This window comes from Mobula birostris, chromosome 7, assembly GCF_030028105.1.
Source record: "Mobula birostris isolate sMobBir1 chromosome 7, sMobBir1.hap1, whole genome shotgun sequence".
Lineage (NCBI taxonomy): Eukaryota > Metazoa > Chordata > Chondrichthyes > Myliobatiformes > Myliobatidae > Mobula > Mobula birostris.
In genome coordinates, this window is record NC_092376.1 from 74,822,071 (window position 1) to 74,842,414 (window position 20,344).

General features: G+C 40.8%; 1 protein-coding gene across 2 annotated transcripts in view; it reads left to right on the forward strand.

The window, feature by feature from the left end:
• The window catches only part of arhgap42a (Rho GTPase activating protein 42a), a 304,678-nt gene that overhangs the window by 176,875 nt on the left and 107,459 nt on the right, over positions 1-20,344 (forward strand). For both annotated transcript variants that reach the window (XM_072263438.1, XM_072263439.1), the window contains exon 4: positions 19,193-19,264. In XM_072263438.1, the coding sequence (XP_072119539.1) occupies positions 19,193-19,264 (72 nt within the window). The remainder of the gene's footprint in view (positions 1-19,192; positions 19,265-20,344) is intronic.

A 20,344-nucleotide genomic window follows, 5' to 3' on the forward strand; every position in this document is an offset into this window, starting at 1 on the left:
AGAGACTAGTCTGGTGAATCCTCCAGGAGACTGCAAAGCACCAGACCATTTCGTCGGTTCAAAAGAGCCTTCCGAAAGGGAAATTGCAAGCTGCAGATTGCAGCGATTGCAGTTTAGAAGAAGAAATATAGCTCCTAGAGTAGTTTTGTGAATATTCTGCGAAATACCACCATTGGTTGCTGGTGCCATCTTGCCTTTCTTTCTTTCCAATCTTTCTCTCTATCAGAATGAGGTTCATTATCACCAACTTATTTGATGTGAAGTTTGTTGATTTGCAGTAGCAGTTCATGCAAAGTCATAAAATCTCTATGAATTACAAGCTAAATAAAGAAAGGAATAATAAAGTAGTGTTCATGAGTTTAGAAATCTAATGGCAGAGGGGTAGAAACTGTTCCTAAAATGTTGAGTGTGTCTTGAGGCTCCTGTACCTTCTTCCCATTGGATGTAACCAAGAAAAGAGCATGTCTTGGATGGTGAGAGACGTGTGCCACCTTCTTAAGCAGCGCCCCTTGAAGATACCCTCGTTGGTGGGGAGGGTTGTACTGATGTTGAGTGTGCAACTGCTGTTACACCACTCAACCAGTGGAACTATCTCACTCCTGTACACCATCTCACCTCTATGATACTGAACCTTACTTCCAACGCTGATCCATGTAGCATATGAAGAACCTGTTCAACCTTCTCGAGCTTTCCTCCTGAGCCAAGGTTGTACCATCCTTGTCATCAAGTTGAAGTGTACAGATGACACTTGCAAACAGTCACACATTCGGAAGCTGAGCTCCTGATCACCAATTGACTGAAGCTTATCAATGCATTGGGATTTCTGAACATCTGCAAAGGTTCTCTACCCATCTCTCCTTGCACAACATCATGCCCAGACACTCAGATCCTTCAAATTCTTTGGCAGGATAGACAAATGAATCTCACTGACCTCTCCCAAGCAAACACCTCAAGCATTGACATTGGCCTTAAATTTTACATGTGCCTGATTTCACACTACTGAAATAGACCCTGTGGCACCAGCTCTGACCCTGCGAGAGATTATTTGGAAAAGAAAGGAAATGATTCAAGGAAGTTTTCAAAGACTCATTGACTCAAGGCAAGTCCTGGTGTACAGCCATTCAGAATGGAGAAGAAGCATCCGGAATATGATGAAAACTTTGAACCGCTGTGTTAGAAAAATGCAGAGGCGCAGCGAAAGCGATGGAAAATGCTCATCACTTCCCAAAACCCACTCAGCGCCGGCTTGGTCAAGCACCTCCCATTAGCCTCGACGGCCACCTCATAATACACATCACTAGGATGCCAGTACAGTTTGTCGTCCTTGACTCTGAAAGGGTTTTAAAACAGAGTAGGATTTACTTAGTTCAGTTGAGCTGTGTTAAAGCACTCTTGTCTTTAAGCTATAAATTTGATTTAATTTCAGTGGCTTTTGCACATAACCTCAGCTCACAGTTGAGTGCATTGCAGGGAAAAGCGTTGAATTGTCTGATGAGAGATTTCAGACACCGAAATCTCTTTGAGCTGGATGCAGTAGAATTTACGGGAGAAGGTAAACCATGTGCCCAAAGCAACATTTGTCTCTTTACAAATACAAATTACAAATACCAAATGCAAATTATCTTTTCATTTTTTTGCTTGAAAGGACTTGCAGTGAGAGATTGTAGAAAGGGCTAATAAAATGCCAGCTTTTCATTGTCTCCTGGAGGTTATTAACTATATAGGATTACTCATACCATGCTATAAACAAATACATTACAATTTAATCTGCCCCCATTATAAAGATGTTTTCCAGTGCGTGGCAGAAGTCTAAAGGTTAACTATGCTTAGTTACTCAAATATGGCCAGTTAGGGAAACATTATTAAGTTACATTAGTTTGGTTTTCCAACAGGACCTTTCTCTTTCCACCCAGTTCTTTCCCACCACTTCCCTCAACTTGCCTCATCCATCCCTTTTCTGTCTAGCCAACATTTTTATGCAGCTCTGCCTTGTGAAGTCAGACTCCAGTTTTTAATTAACTGACATTCCCGTAGCTTGATTATGGCTAACTCAGCAATGGCTTCTGCTGAGTTCAAAGGAATACTTAACTCAGCGGTGTTAAGCATGACCTGTAAGGTCATAATGACTTCCATTGATAGTTCAGGTGCCCTTTGCAGTACAGACAATAAGACACACATTGTAAAAGCAGCTTTGACAAACTCAGCGTGTTTTCCTTGGGTTTTACAGCCAATAATTTATTTCAAGTGTAATCACTATTACAATAGAGTCATAGAGTTATACAGCATGGAAGCAAGCACTTTGGTCCAGCTGGAAGGTCAGGAGTTGAGGAGAAATCCGACAGAGGTTCATAACATAATAGGAGACATAACTAGGTTAGATATTTATCCCGGGATGGAATGTAAAATATAGGAGTACAAATCAGGAGCTGAAAGGGGGAAAGTTGAAAGGAAATGTGCAGATTAAGACTTTTTGCACAGCGGGTGGTGCCCTGAACTCGCTGCTAGGGATGGTAGTGAAAGCAAATAAAATCGTGGCATTTAGACAAGCACATGAACATGTAGAAAATGATGGGATATTGATTTATGAGCAAGGAGACAGGTTTAGTCTAATTTGGTATACTGTTTGGGACTGAATGGTCCAGTTCCTGTGCTATTTTCTATGCCCCTCATAAATTACAAGGGGGCTCCATTTGTTGTTGCATTTACCCCATTACCTATACAAAAGCAGCCTGTTATCTCTCCAGTTCTTCATCTCCAATATGAAGCCTCTTCCCTCCCCAACCTTCTGATTCATTCAGTCACCACAATTAATGCCTTCCCACAGCCCAAGTGCAGAAGTAAATATCTTCCATTTCCTCTGCTCATTCTGTTTTCAATCTCTATTCTATATTCACAGCAAATGATACTGTATTCTCTACACTGGGGTTCTGAATACTGACTGGATTTACACCTTGAAAACAGTTGTGATCCCAAAGTGTGTCAGTCGAATACTCCTCCTCACTCTCACTGGGATCTTGTACTGTTCCATTGGCTCTCTCGAAAGCTTTAGTAGCAACACCTACCAATTGATTAGACACTTGCTAATAATAAATGGTTATTTTTTTCCGTCAGTGGCGATTTTTTAAAATATCTCATCCAGACTACCTTTTGCCTTATGTCCCATTCTATGCCACTTTTTGTTGAGATTGAAAATCTGGCTGAGTGGTGCCACAACAACAACCTCTTACTGAGAAATTTCTACTGATGTACGAGAAGAGCATTCTAACTGGGTGCATCACTGTCTGGTACTGGGGGAGGGGGGCTGCTGCAGAGAGAAGTAAACTTGCTCAACTCCATCTGGGCACTAGCCTCCGTAGTATCCAGAACATCTTCAAGGAGTGTTGCCTCAAAAAGGTGGCATCCATCATTAAGGACCACCCTTACCCAGGTCATGCCTTGTTCACATTGCTACCAGCAGGGAGGAGATACAGAAGCCTGAAGAAACACACACAATGATTCAAGAACAGCTTATTCCACTCTGCCATCCGATTTCTGAAAGGCATTGAACCTATGAACACTACCATGCTACATTTAATTTCTATTTTTGCACTACTTATTCCACAAAGACAACAAATTTCACAAAATATCCCAGTGAAATCAAACCTGATTCTGACTATGATTCTTACTCAACGTCAGGAAGACCAAGGAGATGATTATTAACTTCAGGAGGAGGAAACGGGATGCTCGAGTCAGTCCTCATCGGAAGATCAGAGGTGGAGTGGGTCAATAACTTTAAATTCCTCCATGTTATCATTCAAATCCTATAAAAAGTAGTGAATACTGCCCAGTCCATCACTGGTAAAGCCCTCCCCACTATTGAACGCATCTACATGAAGTGTTGTTACAGGAAAGCAGTGGCCATTGTCAGGAACCCCCACCATCCAGTTATGGTCCCTTCTCACTGCTGCCAACAAGACCAAGGTACAGGAGTTTCAGGACTCACACCACCAGGCTCAGGAACAGTTATTACCCCTCAACCATCAGCTCTTGAACTAAAGGAGATAACTTCACTCAACTTCACTTGCCCCATCATTGAAATGTTCCCACGACCTATGGACTCATTTTCCAGGACTCTTCATCTCATGTTCTCGTTGGTTATGGATTATTTATTTATTATTGTTATTTCTTTCATTTTGTATTGCACAGTTTGTTGTCTTTTGCAGTCTGGTTGAACACCCCAGTTGGTGTGGTCTTTCAGTAACTCTTTAGTTACTATTCTATTTTGGAATAATTGAGTATGCCTACAAGAAAATAAATCTCAGGGTTGTATATGGTGACATGTATGGACTTTGATAATAAGTTTACTTTGAACTTTTGAACTTTAATAAAAAATCACTTCATCTTTGCTGACTTGTGCCCATTTAAAAAGTTATCATCATCTCCTTTTTTCCCTTTCTCATTAATAGTTGTAATATCTATTTTTGTTTCCATTTCTGATGGAAGTTCAACCTCTCATGTTAACTGTTTTCCTCTTTCCACCCAATGTGAAGAGCAAATATTTGAAAGCCTCTGTGGAGGAAATAAAAAAAGAGCAAGACTTGTTCCCTTATTAAGCTAACTCGTACTAAAACAGATTACAAAAATGGAGCTAGATAAAATCAGTTGTTTTAAATTGGATTTAATTGGTTTGTCTTTGCCTTAGACAGAGAAACTAATGCTGATTGTTTTCCTGAAATCACAAGTTCACCTTGTCTCTTAACTATTAGTATATTTGAATGATTAATGCAGTCATTAGCTAGTTATCTGGAAAAATATTATCTGAATTATCAGCCTTGGTTGAGTTCTCAGCATAGAATCAAATGTTTGTTTGGTTTACATTTCTGTCTGGAGAATTAAGTTTAAAAAAAAACTGGGTTGATATTCCCAAGCAGAATTACAGGAATGCCGTCCTTCAAGTGTAACAGTCAGCAGAGGTCCATCTGCACCCTCCTACCCATAAAAGATCCTGCAATGCTATTTTGAACAAAATCTGGTGTGCTAGACAACACTTATTGGTGCTGTTGTCATATGTACGAAGATGCAGCGAACAGCTTGTCTTGCCTGCGGTGAATATGGATCAAATTATTAAACAGTGCACTAAGCCAAAATAAGGTAGAACAATAACAATGCAGAATAAAGTGTGAAAGCTACTGAAAACATTGCAGGGCAGGTAAACAATAAAGTGCAAGATCATAACAAGGTAGACTGTGAGGCCAGAGTCCATTTTATCATACTAGAAATCCATTCAAGTGTCTGATAACAGTGGGGTAGAAGCTGTCCTTGAGCCTGGTGCTATATGCTTTCAGGATTTCATGTCTGAGGAGAGAGAATGTCCGGGTGAGTGAGGTCTTTGATTATGCTCTCTGCTTTACTGAGACGGTAAGAAGTATAGACAGAGTTGATAGATGGGAGACTGGTTCCTGTAATGTGCTGAGTTGTGTCCACAACTCCCTGCAGTTTCTTGCGGTCACATACAGAGCAATTGCCATACCAAGTCTTTATGCATCTCGACAGAATGCTTTGTATGGTGCATTGCTACAAGAGTCGATGGAGACAGATCAGTTTTTTTTAGCCTTCTGAGGAAGTAGAGGCAATGGTAAGCTTTCTTGGTTGCTGCATATGCTTAGTTAGACCAGGACAGGCTATAATATGCTCAGATCTAGGAACCTGAAACTTTTAACCCTCTCGACTTCAACAGCATTGAGAATAGGCCCACTACAGTGGCATCATCTACAAACTTGTAGAAGGATTCAGATCAGAATCTGTCCACAGAATCTTGAATGAACAGGGAGTAGAGGAGGGGGCTGAGGATGCAACCTTGTGGAACACCAGTGTTTAGAATAATGGTTGCAGAGGCATTGCTGACTTTGCTTAATGATTTGAGGTCTTTTGGTCAGAAAGTCAAATATCCAATTGCAGAGGGAGGATTAACTCTCATGGTATATAGGTTGGTGACGGGTTTTCTTGGAGTAATAATATTGAAGGCAGAACTGTAGTCAATAAACAATAGTCTAACATAAGTGTCATCTAGATGCTTCAGAGATGAGTGCAGCACCAGGGAGATGGTGTCTGTTGTAGACCTGCTTCAGTCGTAGGCAAATTGCAGTGGGTTCATGTTGTTTGGAAAGTTGGTATGCCTGTATGCTATAACCTGCCTCTCAAAGCACTTAGTGATGGTAGATATTAAAGCCACTGACCAGTAGTCATTATGGCACGTTAACTTTTCTTCTTGGTAGTGGTCTTGTTATAGTAGGAGGGAAACACAGTCTGAAGTAGGAGGGAGCCACAAACTGAAGAGGGGAGAGGTTAAAAATATCTGTAAGTGCTCCCGCCAGCTGATCTGCAGAGTGTCTAAGAACATTGCCATGGAGACCATCCGGGCTTGATGCTTTCCATGGGTTCACCCACCGGAAGAGTGATCGTGCATACACAACAGAGGCTGTAGATTCAGTAGCTGCAGACTGTCAGGATGGGTGGTGAAATACCTGTACCTTTATGTTCAAACGGTGTATAGAATGTGTTAAGCTCAATGTGAAGGGGTGTGCTGCTGTTATTTTGACGCTGCATGACTCATTTTGTAACCTGTTGTAGCATGTGAGCCCAGCCACAGCTGAGGGTGCTGTCTCTTAGCATCGTTGTTAGCTTTACGGAGATCATATCCCGATTTCGTATAAAGGTCAGGGTCACCTGATTTGAATGCCGCAGACCTAGGCTACAGAGATCTCCGCGTTCATTCATGTGTCATTATTGATTAACTGGACTCTGAAAAGTTCCGATTGTTCCTCAGTCACACATTATTTACATGTGTAGAAGGGGAACAGCATGGTCCCGTCACTAAACTGTAAGCTTGGATAGAGAAATGCCATTTTTATTGAGAATAGTCTTGCAGTTATGAATGTTGACTATTTGATAAACTGTTTATGTTCAAATTTTTTATTTGCATGATCAGTCTTCATCCACAAAGCAGGTGTTAAAAGTCAACAGAAACTACAAGCTAACAACTTATCATACTTTGAAGTTCGTAACGTGATTGTCTCCTAGTTGTTGTGTGCCTTGCAACCTTCGATTTCATCCTTCTCTCTTCTCTGTGTGCTAAGTGGCTCCCATGCTGTGCAAGGTTCTTTCTTCAAAGATGTCCCTTGCCTGGGTTGTCTGCATACTGTCTGTAAACTATCTTTGCCTGGACATTATCTTAACCCTTGCTTTGCTGCACCTTCCACGCGTGGCTCTCGGTTTGGAAACGCCTCGATTGTCCTCTTTGGTATGCTGTCCTCAACATACTTGTTGATAAAATCTGTGATGGTAGTGACATACTCATCTGCGGGGAGCTGAGTCTTTGAACATGGACCAGTGTGCTGATTCAAAGCAGTCACGTAGAATCTCAAACGAGAGAAAATCTGCAGATGCTGCAAATCCAAAGCAACACACACAAAGTGCTGGAGGAGCTCAGCAGGCCAGGCAGCATCTGTGGAAAAGAGTACAGTCGACGTTTCAGGCCAACACCCTTCAGCAGGATCTCATCTGTTTCCTCAGATCAGCACCGTATGATTTTCTGCTCTGGATTCTCATGTTTGAGCTTCTGTTTATATGCAGGGAGTTAGAACGCATCCTGGTGGTCTTATCTACACAATTGTGGATGTGTGATGTCTCGGTAGGCTACTTTGATGGTCGTATAGCAGTGGTGGAGGCCGTTTGTGCCCTGGTATTGCTAGTATTGTGTAACAGACTCTTGAGGTTGGCTTGGTTGAAGCCACTGGCAATGATGAAAAGGGCTTCTGGGTATCCCACCTTAAGGCTGTTGACCACCAAGTATAGTTTCTTGAGTGCAGGCTTGGTGTCAGCCTGAGGAGGGATATAGCCTGTCGTGAGGATAGCTGAATTGAAATTCCGTGAAGTGAACTCTCATGCAAGGTGGTATGGTGACACTCGACCATTAGATAGTCCAAGTTTAGTGAGCATGAAGTGAATTCCTGTGGCAGGTTCTATGGTGACACTTCACCATTAGATATTCTAAGTAGAGTGAGCAGAAGCTCACAAGAACTGTCACATCAGAACCACCACAATGAGTTGATGAAAAAGCAGACCCCTGCACCTCTCACTTTGCCTGCGGGTGCCATATGGTCCATCTAGTGAATTAAGAATAGTATCTTCCATGGGTCATGTTGGGCCTTAGACTTTGCATGAAGTCAGGCCTTGGGTCTAGGTCTCTGCTACCTCAATGAGATGGTTCTTCAGCCAAGTCAGTCCCCTGATGAACATCTTTGAAATAAGGTGGATAAATGTTTGAATATTATATCATAGTTTTTGAAATAATGGATGCACAATGCTTTTATGCTGCTTAGCATAATGACTTTATTTCAAAAATGATTTGTTGCCCGTGAAGTGTTTTGGGATGTCCTGGAAGGGATGTGATAGGCTTTGTATGAATTCAACTCAAACAACTGCTGAAGTTGTTAAACTGAAGGCAGGGTATTCAATGATCAATCTTCTTTCAGTGAGTGTATTAGCCGCCTGCTTGTCTTCTTTCCTCCAGTAAAACCAGAAGTGTCCATTTTCATCTTATTCACATCCTGTAACATAGCCCTATCCTATCCTATTTTGTAAGTTAAAGCATTATGACAGTGAAGAGATTGTTGAAACTGACATCCAAACATTTGGTACTCTATTTGAAACCAGCTGCTGAGTAGGTCAGGAGCTGTACAGTAAGTTTATTGCCATTTCTGTAGTGCCTGTTCAGCTGGATTTCAAACTGGGTCAGAGCTGACTCCTCCTGTTGGTGCTGTCCTCCAGCGCTGCCCTCCAGCACTGTGCTCCAGTGTTCATTTGTTGGAAGAGCAAGCTGGGCCAGGACAACTCAGGGACTTAGGCTGTATTATTTTTTTCTCTACACTATGTACACTATGTGCTGTATGCTATTGGTAATGTGTTTTTGTACTTTGGCAGAGGAATTCTGTTTCATTTGGCTATATTCGTGTATGGTTGAATGATAATTAAAGTTGAAACTTGATTTGTTTGTAAATAAAAATGCATGTTTGCTTGTTTGCTTGTTTGCTTTAGTTTCATGTAAGTGATGTCTTTTCAACCTTTTAGTGCATAAGAAGAGTGTGACAGACACCACGTGCATTAGGGAAACACTTGAAGGTTACCTGTTCTTTGTGGAATTAAAGAACACAGAGGATGCCATTGGAATTCGGTTACATGAGGTGACTAGAAAGTTATCCAGTTAGTTCTACTCTTTTGGCCTTTTCCAATAAGATTGCGACATTTTTTTCCTTTCAATGTGTTTAGTTCCTATTAAACCACTCTAATCACCCTTTGTGGGGTATACCACCTCACAACATATTGTGTAAGGATGAAGAGAGAAATTCATCACCTCCCCATAAAATTTGTTGTTATTTATCTTAAATACTCATTTCTGTCTCTCATGCCAGTGGCAATACTCATTCCTAATATACTTTTACAAAAGCCTAAATCATCTTGAACTCCACAATAACATTCTCGCCTTAACTTTCTCTTCACTGAAGAGAATAGTCCTAGTATCATGTACAGTTGTGGTTTAAAGGATATGAAGGATATTAGAGGAAGGATGTGAATATTTTGGAAACGATACAGAAGATGTTTACCAGGATGCTGTCTGGATGAGAGGGTATGAGCTATCAGGAGAGGTGGGATAAGCTTGGTTTGTTTTCTCTGGAGCTTTGAGCGCCAAGGTTGAGGGTGGAGGTTTACCTCAGAGCAGTTTATAGAATTGAGATGCATAGATAGAATAGATAACCAGACTTTTTTTTTTCCTCATGGTAGACTCATCAGGTTCTAGGGGACATGCATTTAGAGTGAGAGGGAGCAAGTTTAAAGGAGATGTGTGGGGCAGGTTTTATACAAGTACATTTGTAGTTTGATAGGTGCCTGGAATTGGCTGCCAGGGGCAGCTGTAAAAGCAGAAGCGATAGAAGTGCCTAAGAGGACTTTAGATATACACATGAGTTAGCAAGGAATGCTGGGATATGGATCATGTGCCGTCAGAGGAGATTGAGTTCAATTTGGCATCAAGGATGGTGATAATGGAGTAAACCTTGGAGACGCATGAAACTGGTTTTGTTTTTAAATGATGTATTAGTGGTGGATGTTTGTAGGAAAATAAGGGGAGGGGGCATTCCTTAAGGTTGTCATAGCCAGGGAGTGTAGTGTGAACATGCTCCCACTATCTACTAAATGCTCCCAATGGCGTGTGTTTCAAATAGACTTTGACAACCAAGTCTCACTCCTGGCCTTCATGTGTGTCTTAGTGACTAAGCCCTGTGGAACCATTTCTACCCACATGAGAAACATAGAAACATAGAAAATAGATGCAGGAGTAGGCCATTTGGCCCTCCGAGCCTGCACCGCCATTTATTATGATCATGGCTGATCATCCAACTCAGAACCCCGCCCCAGCCTTCCCTCCATACCCCCTGACCCCTGTAGCCACAAGGGCCATATCTAACTCCCTCTTAAATATAGCCAATGAACTGGCCTCAACTGTTTCCTGTGGCAGAGAATTCCACAGATTCCACTCTCTGTGTGAAGAAGTTTTTCCTAATCTCGGTCCTAAAAGGCTTCCCCTCTATCCTTAAACTGTGACCCCTCGTTCTGGACTTCCCCAACATCGGGAACAATCTTCCTGCATCTAGCCTGTCCAATCCCTTTAGGATCTTATACGTTTCAATCAGATCCCCCCTCAATCTTCTAAATTCCAACGAGTACAAGCCCAGTTCATCCAGTCTTTCTTCATATGAAAGTCCTGCCATCCCAGGAATCAATCTGGTGAACCTTCTTTGTACTCCCTCTATGGCAAGGATGTCTTTCCTCAGATTAGGGGACTAAAACTGCACACAATACTCCAGGTGTGGTCTCACCAAGGCCTTGTACAACTGCAGTAGTACCTCCCTGCTCCTATACTCGAATCCTCTCGCTATAAATGCCAGCATACCATTCGCCTTTTTCACCGCCTGCTGTACCTGCATGCCCACTTTCAATGACTGGTGTATAATGACACCCAGGTCACGTTGCACCTCCCCTTTTCCTAATCGGCCACCATTCAGATAATAATCTGTTTTCCTATTTTTGCCACCAAAGTGGATAACTTCACATTTATCCACATTAAATTGCATCTGCCATGAATTTGCCCACTCACCCAACCTATCCAAGTCACCCTGCATCCTCTTAGCATCCTCCTCACAGCTAACACTGCCACCCAGCTTCGTGTCATCCGCAAACTTGGAGATGCTGCATTTATTTCCCTCATCCAAGTCATTAATATATATTGTAAACAACTGGGGTCCCAGCACTGAGCCTTGCGGTACCCTACTAGTCACCGCCTGCCATTCTGAAAAGGTCCCGTTTATTCCCACTCTTTGCTTCCTGTCTGCTAACCAACTCTCCACCCACACCAATACCTTACCCCCAATACCGTGTGCTTTAAGTTTGCACACTAATCTCCTGTGTGGGACCTTGTCAAAAGCCTTTTGAAAATCCAAATATACCACATCCACTGGTTCTCCCCTATCCACTCTACTAGTTACATCCTCAAAAAATTCTATGACATTCGTCAGACATGATTTTCCTTTCACAAATCCATGCTGACTTTGTCCGATCATTTCACCGCTTTCCAAATGTGCTGTTATCACATCCTTGATAACTGACTCCAGCAGTTTCCCCACCACCGACGTTAGACTAACCGGTCTATAATTCCCCGGTTTCTCTCTCCCTCCTTTTTTAAAAAGTGGAGTTACATTAGCCACCCTCCAATCCTCAGGAACTAGTCCAGAATCTAACGAGTTTTGAAAAATCATCACTAATGCATCCACTATTTCTTGGGCTACTTCCTTAAGCACCCTGGGATGCAGACCATCTGGCCCTGGGGATTTATCTGCCTTCAATCCCTTCAATTTACCTAACACCACTTCCCTACTAACATGTATTTCGCTCAGTTCCTCCATCTCACTGGACCCTCTGTCCCCTACTATTTCTGGAAGATTATTTATGTCCTCCTTAGTGAAGACAGAACCAAAGTAATTATTCAATTGGTCTGCCATGTCCTTGCTCCCCATAATCAATTCACCTGTTTCTGTTTGCAGGGGACCTACATTTGTCTTTACCAGTCTTTTCCTTTTTACATATCTATAAAAGCTTTTACAGTCAGTTTTTATGTTTCCTGCCAGTTTTCTCTCATAATCTTTTTTCCCCTTCCTAATTAAGCCCTTTGTCCTCCTCTGCTGAACACTGAATTTCTCCCAGTCCTCAGGTGAGCCACTTTCTCTGGCTAATTTGTATGCTTCTTCTTTGGAATTGATACTATCCCTAATTTCTCTTGTCAGCCACGGGTGCACTACCTTCCTTGATTTATTCTTTTGCCAAACTGGGATGAACAATTGTTGTAGTTCATCCATGCAACCTTTAAATGCTTGCCATTGCATATCCACCGTCAATCCTTTAAGTGTCATTTGCCAGTCTATCTTAGCTAATTCACGTCTCATACCTTCAAAGTTACCCCTCTTTAAGTTCAGAACCTTTGTTTCTGAATTAACTATGTCACTCTCCATCTTAATGAAGAATTCCACCATATTATGGTCACTCTTACCCAAGGGGCCTCTCACGACAAGATTGCTAATTAACCCTTCCTCATTGCTCAAAACCCAGTCCAGAATAGCCTGCTCTCTAGTTGGTTCTTCGACATGTTGGTTCAAAAAACCATCCCGCATACATTCCAAGAAATCCTCTTCCTCAGCACCTTTACCAATTTGGTTCACCCAATCTACATGTAGATTGAAGTCACCCATTATAACTGCTGTTCCTTTATTGCACACATTTCTAATTTCCTGTTTAATACCATCTCCGACCTCACTACTACTGTTAGGTGGCCTGTACACAACCCCCACCAGCGTCTTCTGCCCCTTAGTGTTACGCAGCTCTACCCATATCGATTCCACATCTTCCCGGCTAACGTCCTTCCTTTCTATTGCGTTAGAAGGGGCAAAGGTGGGTATTAATGCCTTAAAACCAGTCACTCTGGGCAGATGGGGCTTGTCAGCTGTGGTTAGCAGCTCATCTAGGAGAGGGAAAACTTTGATTTTTTTAACTTCTGCTGCCTTGCAGCTGTACCCACTGATGGGGAAGGCTTCATGAGTAAGTCCTGAGGAAAAGAATCAGAGCTGGAGTCCCTAAGGCAGTGCTACATTGAGTTCAATGCTGACTGACAGCTCTTGTGATGCCACTGGTACCAAACTGTATTGGTTTCTGCAGTTCCTTTTGACTCAGCTGTGTGGAGAGGGGCAGCGTGCTGCATGGGCAACAGCTTGTTCTGCATATCGTACTGCTCTGGCTTATGTAGACATCCACAATGCAACACCTATGACCAGCCCCGATCAACGAAAGTCCTATAAGAAGAGGAGGGGATGGGAGCAGAGAGAGTTTCTCAAGTGTTACGAAAAGATAGTTATCTGTGTGTTGGAGGAAAATCTTGTTGGTTAATATTTTGCAAAATATTTGCATAACATGCATAAATATCGATAAATAATTGTCAATGACCTTTGATTTAGTATCTTTTCATTTTTGCATTGAAGCAGTGATTGTGCACATCTTTGTTCAACCCTTCTTGTCTCCTTAAATGCTATAATACTACTGGCAAATATTTTAAATATGAAACAACAATGTCATTAAGTAGTAAAATTGCATACAATATTATCTATCTTCTTCCAGCTGGATCCTGGAACCTCCTTTTAACTCTGATATGTCTAAGTATTTTGTTTTCTATAGCTTGTATAAGGTTGCAATCATTCTCAAAGTGGCATAATTTCATTTTGGGAGTCATGCTCTGTATCCATGTTCGATGTGAATCTTTCTATAAACCTACCTCTTTAGTGTATGTAATATTCCTACATCATAATTGAAATTATTCAGGCAGTCAATTTTGCCATTCGTGTGGCTTCCTGCTATCAGAATTAATTTTCAAACAGGGCACATTGGATGAAAGCCAAGATGGCTGCATCTGAGACTCTGAATTTCCTGCAATCGCAGCAGTGTGTTAGACTAATTCATTAGTAAGAGTCAAATTGTTATAGTTTTCTGTTGTCACATCATTACTTCCTTGTGAAACTGAGCATGACCAGATAGTAAACAGTATAGTCACTAGGGGTATTCCGGCGGTCATACTTGTGTTGTATTGAGCAGTACTACGGCATTTTATCGCGTAGAGTGCGGGCAAATCCATGCTGTTTGTTATGCTTGACACCATCCTTCTCATATTCTTCTTCACCAACGTACTCATCTCTTCCTTTGTGTGTTAATACCTAGTCTCCCATTAAAGGCTCTTCATTCAATTAACTACTGCTGTAAGGTTGTGCGTCCATTTCCCTCCAGAGATTTCAGCACAAAATGCAGGTTGACAATGCTGAGAAGAATTTTGAGGAATGCAGTCTTCAACAGTATGAGGTAGAATTGTAAACTATGTATCTAACTGCTGTGTCATGTTGTATGCATGGTTTTCCAAGAGCAAAGCACAATATATTGCTGAGAGATGCACAAAAAAAATTGGTGCTGGAATAAACTATTTTGGCCTTTGGAGTCTGCTCATAGTTAATCTTGTATCTCTGCCACTCCCTCATAATCTCTGTGTTTAGAAATCTATCTACCTCCTCTATTAGGATTGTTGAGGTGGTAGTCCCTCCTCTGAATGTGAACGTGCTTTCATTTACTTTCACCAGCGTCCTTGCTTCTGGCTTCCTACGAGCTGCAGGACACCGCTGATCATGATGATAGGGAACCAAAGCCAGCTGTTTCAGCCATGGTCCCCTTGAGGCTGTCAGGCAACACTTCAACAGAAAATTAGCAGCCTTTCACTGGCCAATTTGCAGCCTTTGGGAAAACTATGTAGGAGTACTTGGAGAGGCATAGGGAAATGCAAGAGGGAGATTATTAGTTAATGTTTATATGATATCTATCATAGTTGCGTGCTTTAGAACACTGTTATTGACTTTTATTCTCTTATTGTGGTGAAATAATCACAGTGATGATCATCAAAGGAGAACAAGTATGAGGAAGGGAGAGATGGCATCATGCGCAATTTTGTTTGTAGGCACTGAGGTTGTATTGGCTGGTCGCTGAAGGGCTCCTCTTCCTCCTCCTTTCAGGAAGCAGAAGCTGTCTTATTTTGAGATTGTGGAGAATGTAAGCATGAAATTGGAGTCATGCTCTGCCAAGTAGCGAAAGCTACTGTAGACAGCGTTCCTTGAGCTGTGTGATCTACTATATCAGTGTAACAGCATAGCATCCATTGTGTTCATGTTGCTTGTTCATTTAAGTCAAGAGTTATGCATCTGTCATCCAACACCTGCCCATTAGCTTGGTTTGGTTACTCTACTGAGATAAGAGGTCTAATACAGAATGAGGATATTGTTTCCTCCTTAATACTACTAACTGTTCATTAAGATGCACTCTGTATGATTGAATTCAGCTAAATGTTAAAGGAAAAGTATTCGTTTGTTGGTGTACCTGCAGTATGACTGGAGTATAGCCAGTGGAACCCAGCACCATTGATAAGCTAATCTCCCAGATTTGCTGTCAGTGCAGCTCTTTGCCAAAAGAGAATGAGTTTAATTTTGTTCTTCCTTTTGGGGGGGGAAACGCATTTATGACTGCCCAAATGCAAACTGTTAATGTAGTTATTTCCTGCTTTGGCTTAGAAGTAGACAGAGCCATTGATTTTTCCCATGACAACTCCAGCCAATGGCAAAGTGGTTCTGGTCCATCTCTTCAAGGCCATTGTAGTAGTAATGTGTTTCAGTGAGGAATCCATGGTATAGAAGCGTCACCTGATTGCTGCCTGGTGTAGTGAGTGTAGGGAATTGCCTCTTAGTGAATGTTTCTCTTCCTAGAGTCATCTATTTTTTTACTAGGTTCTGCTCTTTTTGCTTCTCTTTGCTTTCATTGTCACGCTGCACACCTGGGGTGTGGTGACCAAAATACCCTTACAAGTCAATCAGCAACTAACCCACAACCACTTGAGGAAGCCTTTAACTAGAATTGTCATAGCTCCTTACTCCTCCTTTTCATGTGTGTTCTGTGCAGTGTTTAATTTGGTCAATGATGTTCATTTGCTAGAACTGTTGTCAATTAAGTGTGGTTGCTATTTGCCAACTGTGCATATTTGTCACCATGTGAAAGGACGTACAATGAGATAAAAATGTGAATGCAGTAAAAATATAAAATCAAATTGGCATTCATAATGCCCAGCAAACAGGCACAACCTTGTTTTTTGGGGCCAACAAGTTCTCACTCAAATTGTATCAATAGCATTCTAGTGATTGGAAGAATGGTTATTCAATAACTTCCTGTTACCCCTCTGCTATGTAAATACTGTTTGTTCTTTACATTGATCACTTGTCCCAATTACCATTAATTAGGTCAGGAACAAAAATGGAGGAATGCCTGAGTCTTGGTAAATGGTATTTATTGCTGAGATATAAAATATCTCCAACCTGATGGCATGAACATTGACTTCTCAGACTTCCGCTAATGCCCTGCCTCCCGCTCGTACCCCATCCGTTATTTATTTATATACACACATTCTTTATTTTCTCTCTCTCCTTTTTCTCCCTCTGTCCCTCTCACTATACCTCTTGCCCATCCTCTGGGCTTCCCCCCCCCCTTTCTTTCTCCCTGGGCCTCCTGTCCCATGATCCTCTTGTATCCCCTTTTGCCAGTCACCTGTCCAGCTCTTGGCTCCATCCCTCCCCCTCCTGTCTTCTCCTATCATTTTGGATCTCCCCCTCCCCCTCCCACTTTCAAAACTGTTACTAACTCTTCTTTCAGTTAGTCCTGACGAAGGGTCTCGGCCCGAAACGTCGACTGTACCTCTTCCTAGAGATGCTGCCTGGCCAGCTGCGTTCACCAGCAACTTTTATGTGTGTTGTATAAAATATGCAGTGTATGTTTATTTTTGTGATAGGATGAGGCAGTTTTCCTTTTAACCCTCTGCTAAATGTGCAATTAACCTGGGTGTTTTTAAAAATCTTCTCCATTACAAAAGAGGCTGGATGTCGGATAAAGAATTTCATTATATAGTCATGCACCTTGAGCTTGTGAAGCTAATATAAAATGCAAGTATTTGCACTGTCTAAAGGACCAAAACTGACTAACGAAGATGTGAGTTTTATGTCATGTTCCTTCTATTTATCTATAAGTTCCTTGAGCCTTTCAAATTTTCTGGTATCTTTTAAGATCTCTTTGACCAAGCTTTAGGTGCCCCATATTTGTTCAGGTTTTAGAGTCAACGAACAAGGGTGATTTGTGGTTGAATTTGCATTGCATGCTCTATTCACTAACTTTTCACTTACAATTGTCATTATCTGCTACAAGTAAGGATAATGAAAATAACATTTTCATTCCTGGCATTAGGGCAGTTTCTGTTGTGCTTTGTTGATAGATCAATGAATGACTTGGACTGTCCATTATCTGCCTGAAATATTTACTGCATCATCAGAATTTCTAAGTTATTTTTGCCTGTTGGATCACGATGAATTCAGTTTGTGTTTTTACTCTAAGCAAAATTCGAAAGACCATGTCTATATATGTATCTCTTGTTTGCAGACCTATGGATTGTTACGAGGCTTTTTTTTAAAGCAACCGCATTGGACCGCCTTAATTATAATCATTGTCAATCATTATAAATCCTGAGGTTCAGGAGGACATCTTATTATAAATGCATAATTTACACATTCATTTACATACATACATAAATAAATATAATTCTGAGTGGAATCTAAACTGACATGAAAGTTTTAACGTTACAGGCAAGAGTGTTTGAAATTAAAAACAAGTCAAGTTTGTTTTTACAGTCTGACTCATTATCTCCTCTGAGTTAAAATGTAGGGTTAAATCACATATTTTACAACTCCTAAAGATCTTGCTACTCAGAACTTAATGAATACAAGCATCCAAATCCCTCACGATTTGATTGATATTCAACTGCTTTTAGGTTTGTTTGAGCCTGTAGGAATAGCCTGTTAATGCAATTTGTCTAGAGTGTAAGCAAACACCTGCTAATTTTGCTGTGGGTTTAAACTAAATACTCAGCGTTTGCATATCCAACAGGGAATTCAGTGCATAGATTCTTGGGCCTGAAAAGAAACAGATTGATGATCTTGGCATTGGTTAAAGACACTGGCAGGCTTTAAGTGTCAAGCAGGAGAAGACCTACAGCTGCTGAAAATCCAAAGCAACACATGCAAAATGCCGCAGGAACTCAGCAGGCCAGGCAGCATCTATGGAAAAGAGTAAACAGTCAACGTTTTGGGCTGAGGCACTTCATCAGAATTTGTGTTTACTTTTTTCCATAGATGCTGCCTGGCTTGCTGAGTTCCTCCAGCATTTTGTGGGTTTTAAGTGTGCAAGTGTGTGGTGTTTCTTTATAGCCAATCTATGCAAAATCTAGGAATTCTTGTATTTGACAGCACTTACATTTATTTTTGCTGAGTGTCATATCTCCTTCTCACACAGCTGTGGAAGCAGAGTCATTGAATATATTCAAAACAGATTAACAGGCATTTGATTTGTAGGGAAGTTAAGGAATTGGGAAAGAAAACGAGCAGGAATTGGTGCTGAGGCTATGGATTGGATCAGCTACAATTTTATTGTTAGAGCAGGTCCAAAAGGCTCCTGTTCCTTATGTTATAGGTAGGTCATTGTTATAAGACTCTAAATGACAATGATGGTGAAGTTCAGAACTGGTAAAATTATATCAGTGTTAGCAACTTCAAAAGTCAACTCAGCTGGAAAACTTGTCCATTGAGCATCTTGATTCTAATAGTAACAAACTACCCTTTTGTGTGGCTTTAATATTGTTTTAAATGTTGTAATTTATTATTATTAAATTTAATTATTTTCTTTGGCTGGATTATAGGTCTTAAATAGAAGTTCCACCTTTAATGTGTACAGCTATTGAAAACATTGCACTATAAATTCATCAATGTACAACATTCAGATAGGAGAACAGATATAGAATAAATATGGTCTATGACTTACTGCAGCATTGATTTGTTTAAATAACACACCAAGTTAAATTGAGCAGGAAATATTGCATTAGATTAATGTATGACGCAGCAGCACTTGAACGTTATTCTCTATTGTTATCCTCTAGATTCAAAATGCGAATGATGTTTTAATTGCACCACTGGAGAAGTTTCGTAAAGATCAAATAGGGGCAGCAAAAGTAAGTGATATAATTTTGTTTGTTCTGCTTTATTCTTGAATATATTTACCCACTTGTTATATATAATTTGCAAATATGGTCAAAAAATTCCAGAGAGCTGAAGTAGATACAGGCCGACCTTCACTAATCCGGCACCATTGGGACCTGAGGAGTACCGAATTAGTGAAAATGCCGAATTACAGAAGGATCACATTAAGCATAATCAGTGCCGGATTAACAAAGGAACTGGATCACAGGTAGTCGGATTAGTGAAGGTCAACCTGTAGTTTGTTCATTTCAGGTGCTCAATTTTAACTTGGTTGTGAATTTGGATCCAAGAGATATGAATGAAGCCAGGTTTGTTGGCACTTGGATTTCAAAGCGTCGTGTGTGTTTTTGACTCAATCTTGTCTTTTCTTACACTTTGTTGCACGTTGTACAGTAATTCTATTTTAGCTTTGTAACATGGAGATAAGAGTTGAGCATACTGTTCAAGATTCTGCTTTTATTTAACACATTTGCCCTGGAAATTAAGTTCAGAAATAAAGCACACAGTACTTAAATCTTTTATAAACTTGATTATATTTAATAACTTTAATTAAAACTGCCTACATCTATTCTAAAGTTAAAGTCCTGATGAACTAGTGAACTTATTTTGTTTCTCAAAATACAAACACGACCAACTTTTATTGACATGTACTGTATTTGCTATTTGCATACATTACATGTTTGCTGAAGTCTCTCTTGAAGTCCCAGCTTTGACCCTAGGTTGCTTTGTAACAATCGTTTACCGTGAAGCAGATTGTGCACAGCAGTTCATTAAGTAAGTATGAAGATACAATTGACCTCCACATTACAGCCAATTGGGTAAAAGGAGTTTGTCTTTTTGGAATTCATAGATCATCAGCCAGAAATCTGTGAAATGGAACCAGGTTCACTTGTGGAATGTGTGTGAGCAAAATAAGGAGGAACAAGAAGTTTTGTCTAATTTTTAAACTCTCATTTCTTGATCTGACCATAAGACATTGGAGCAGAATTAGGTCAGTAGGCCCATCGAATAAGTTCTGCCATTCTATCATGGCTGCTTTACTATCCCTCTCA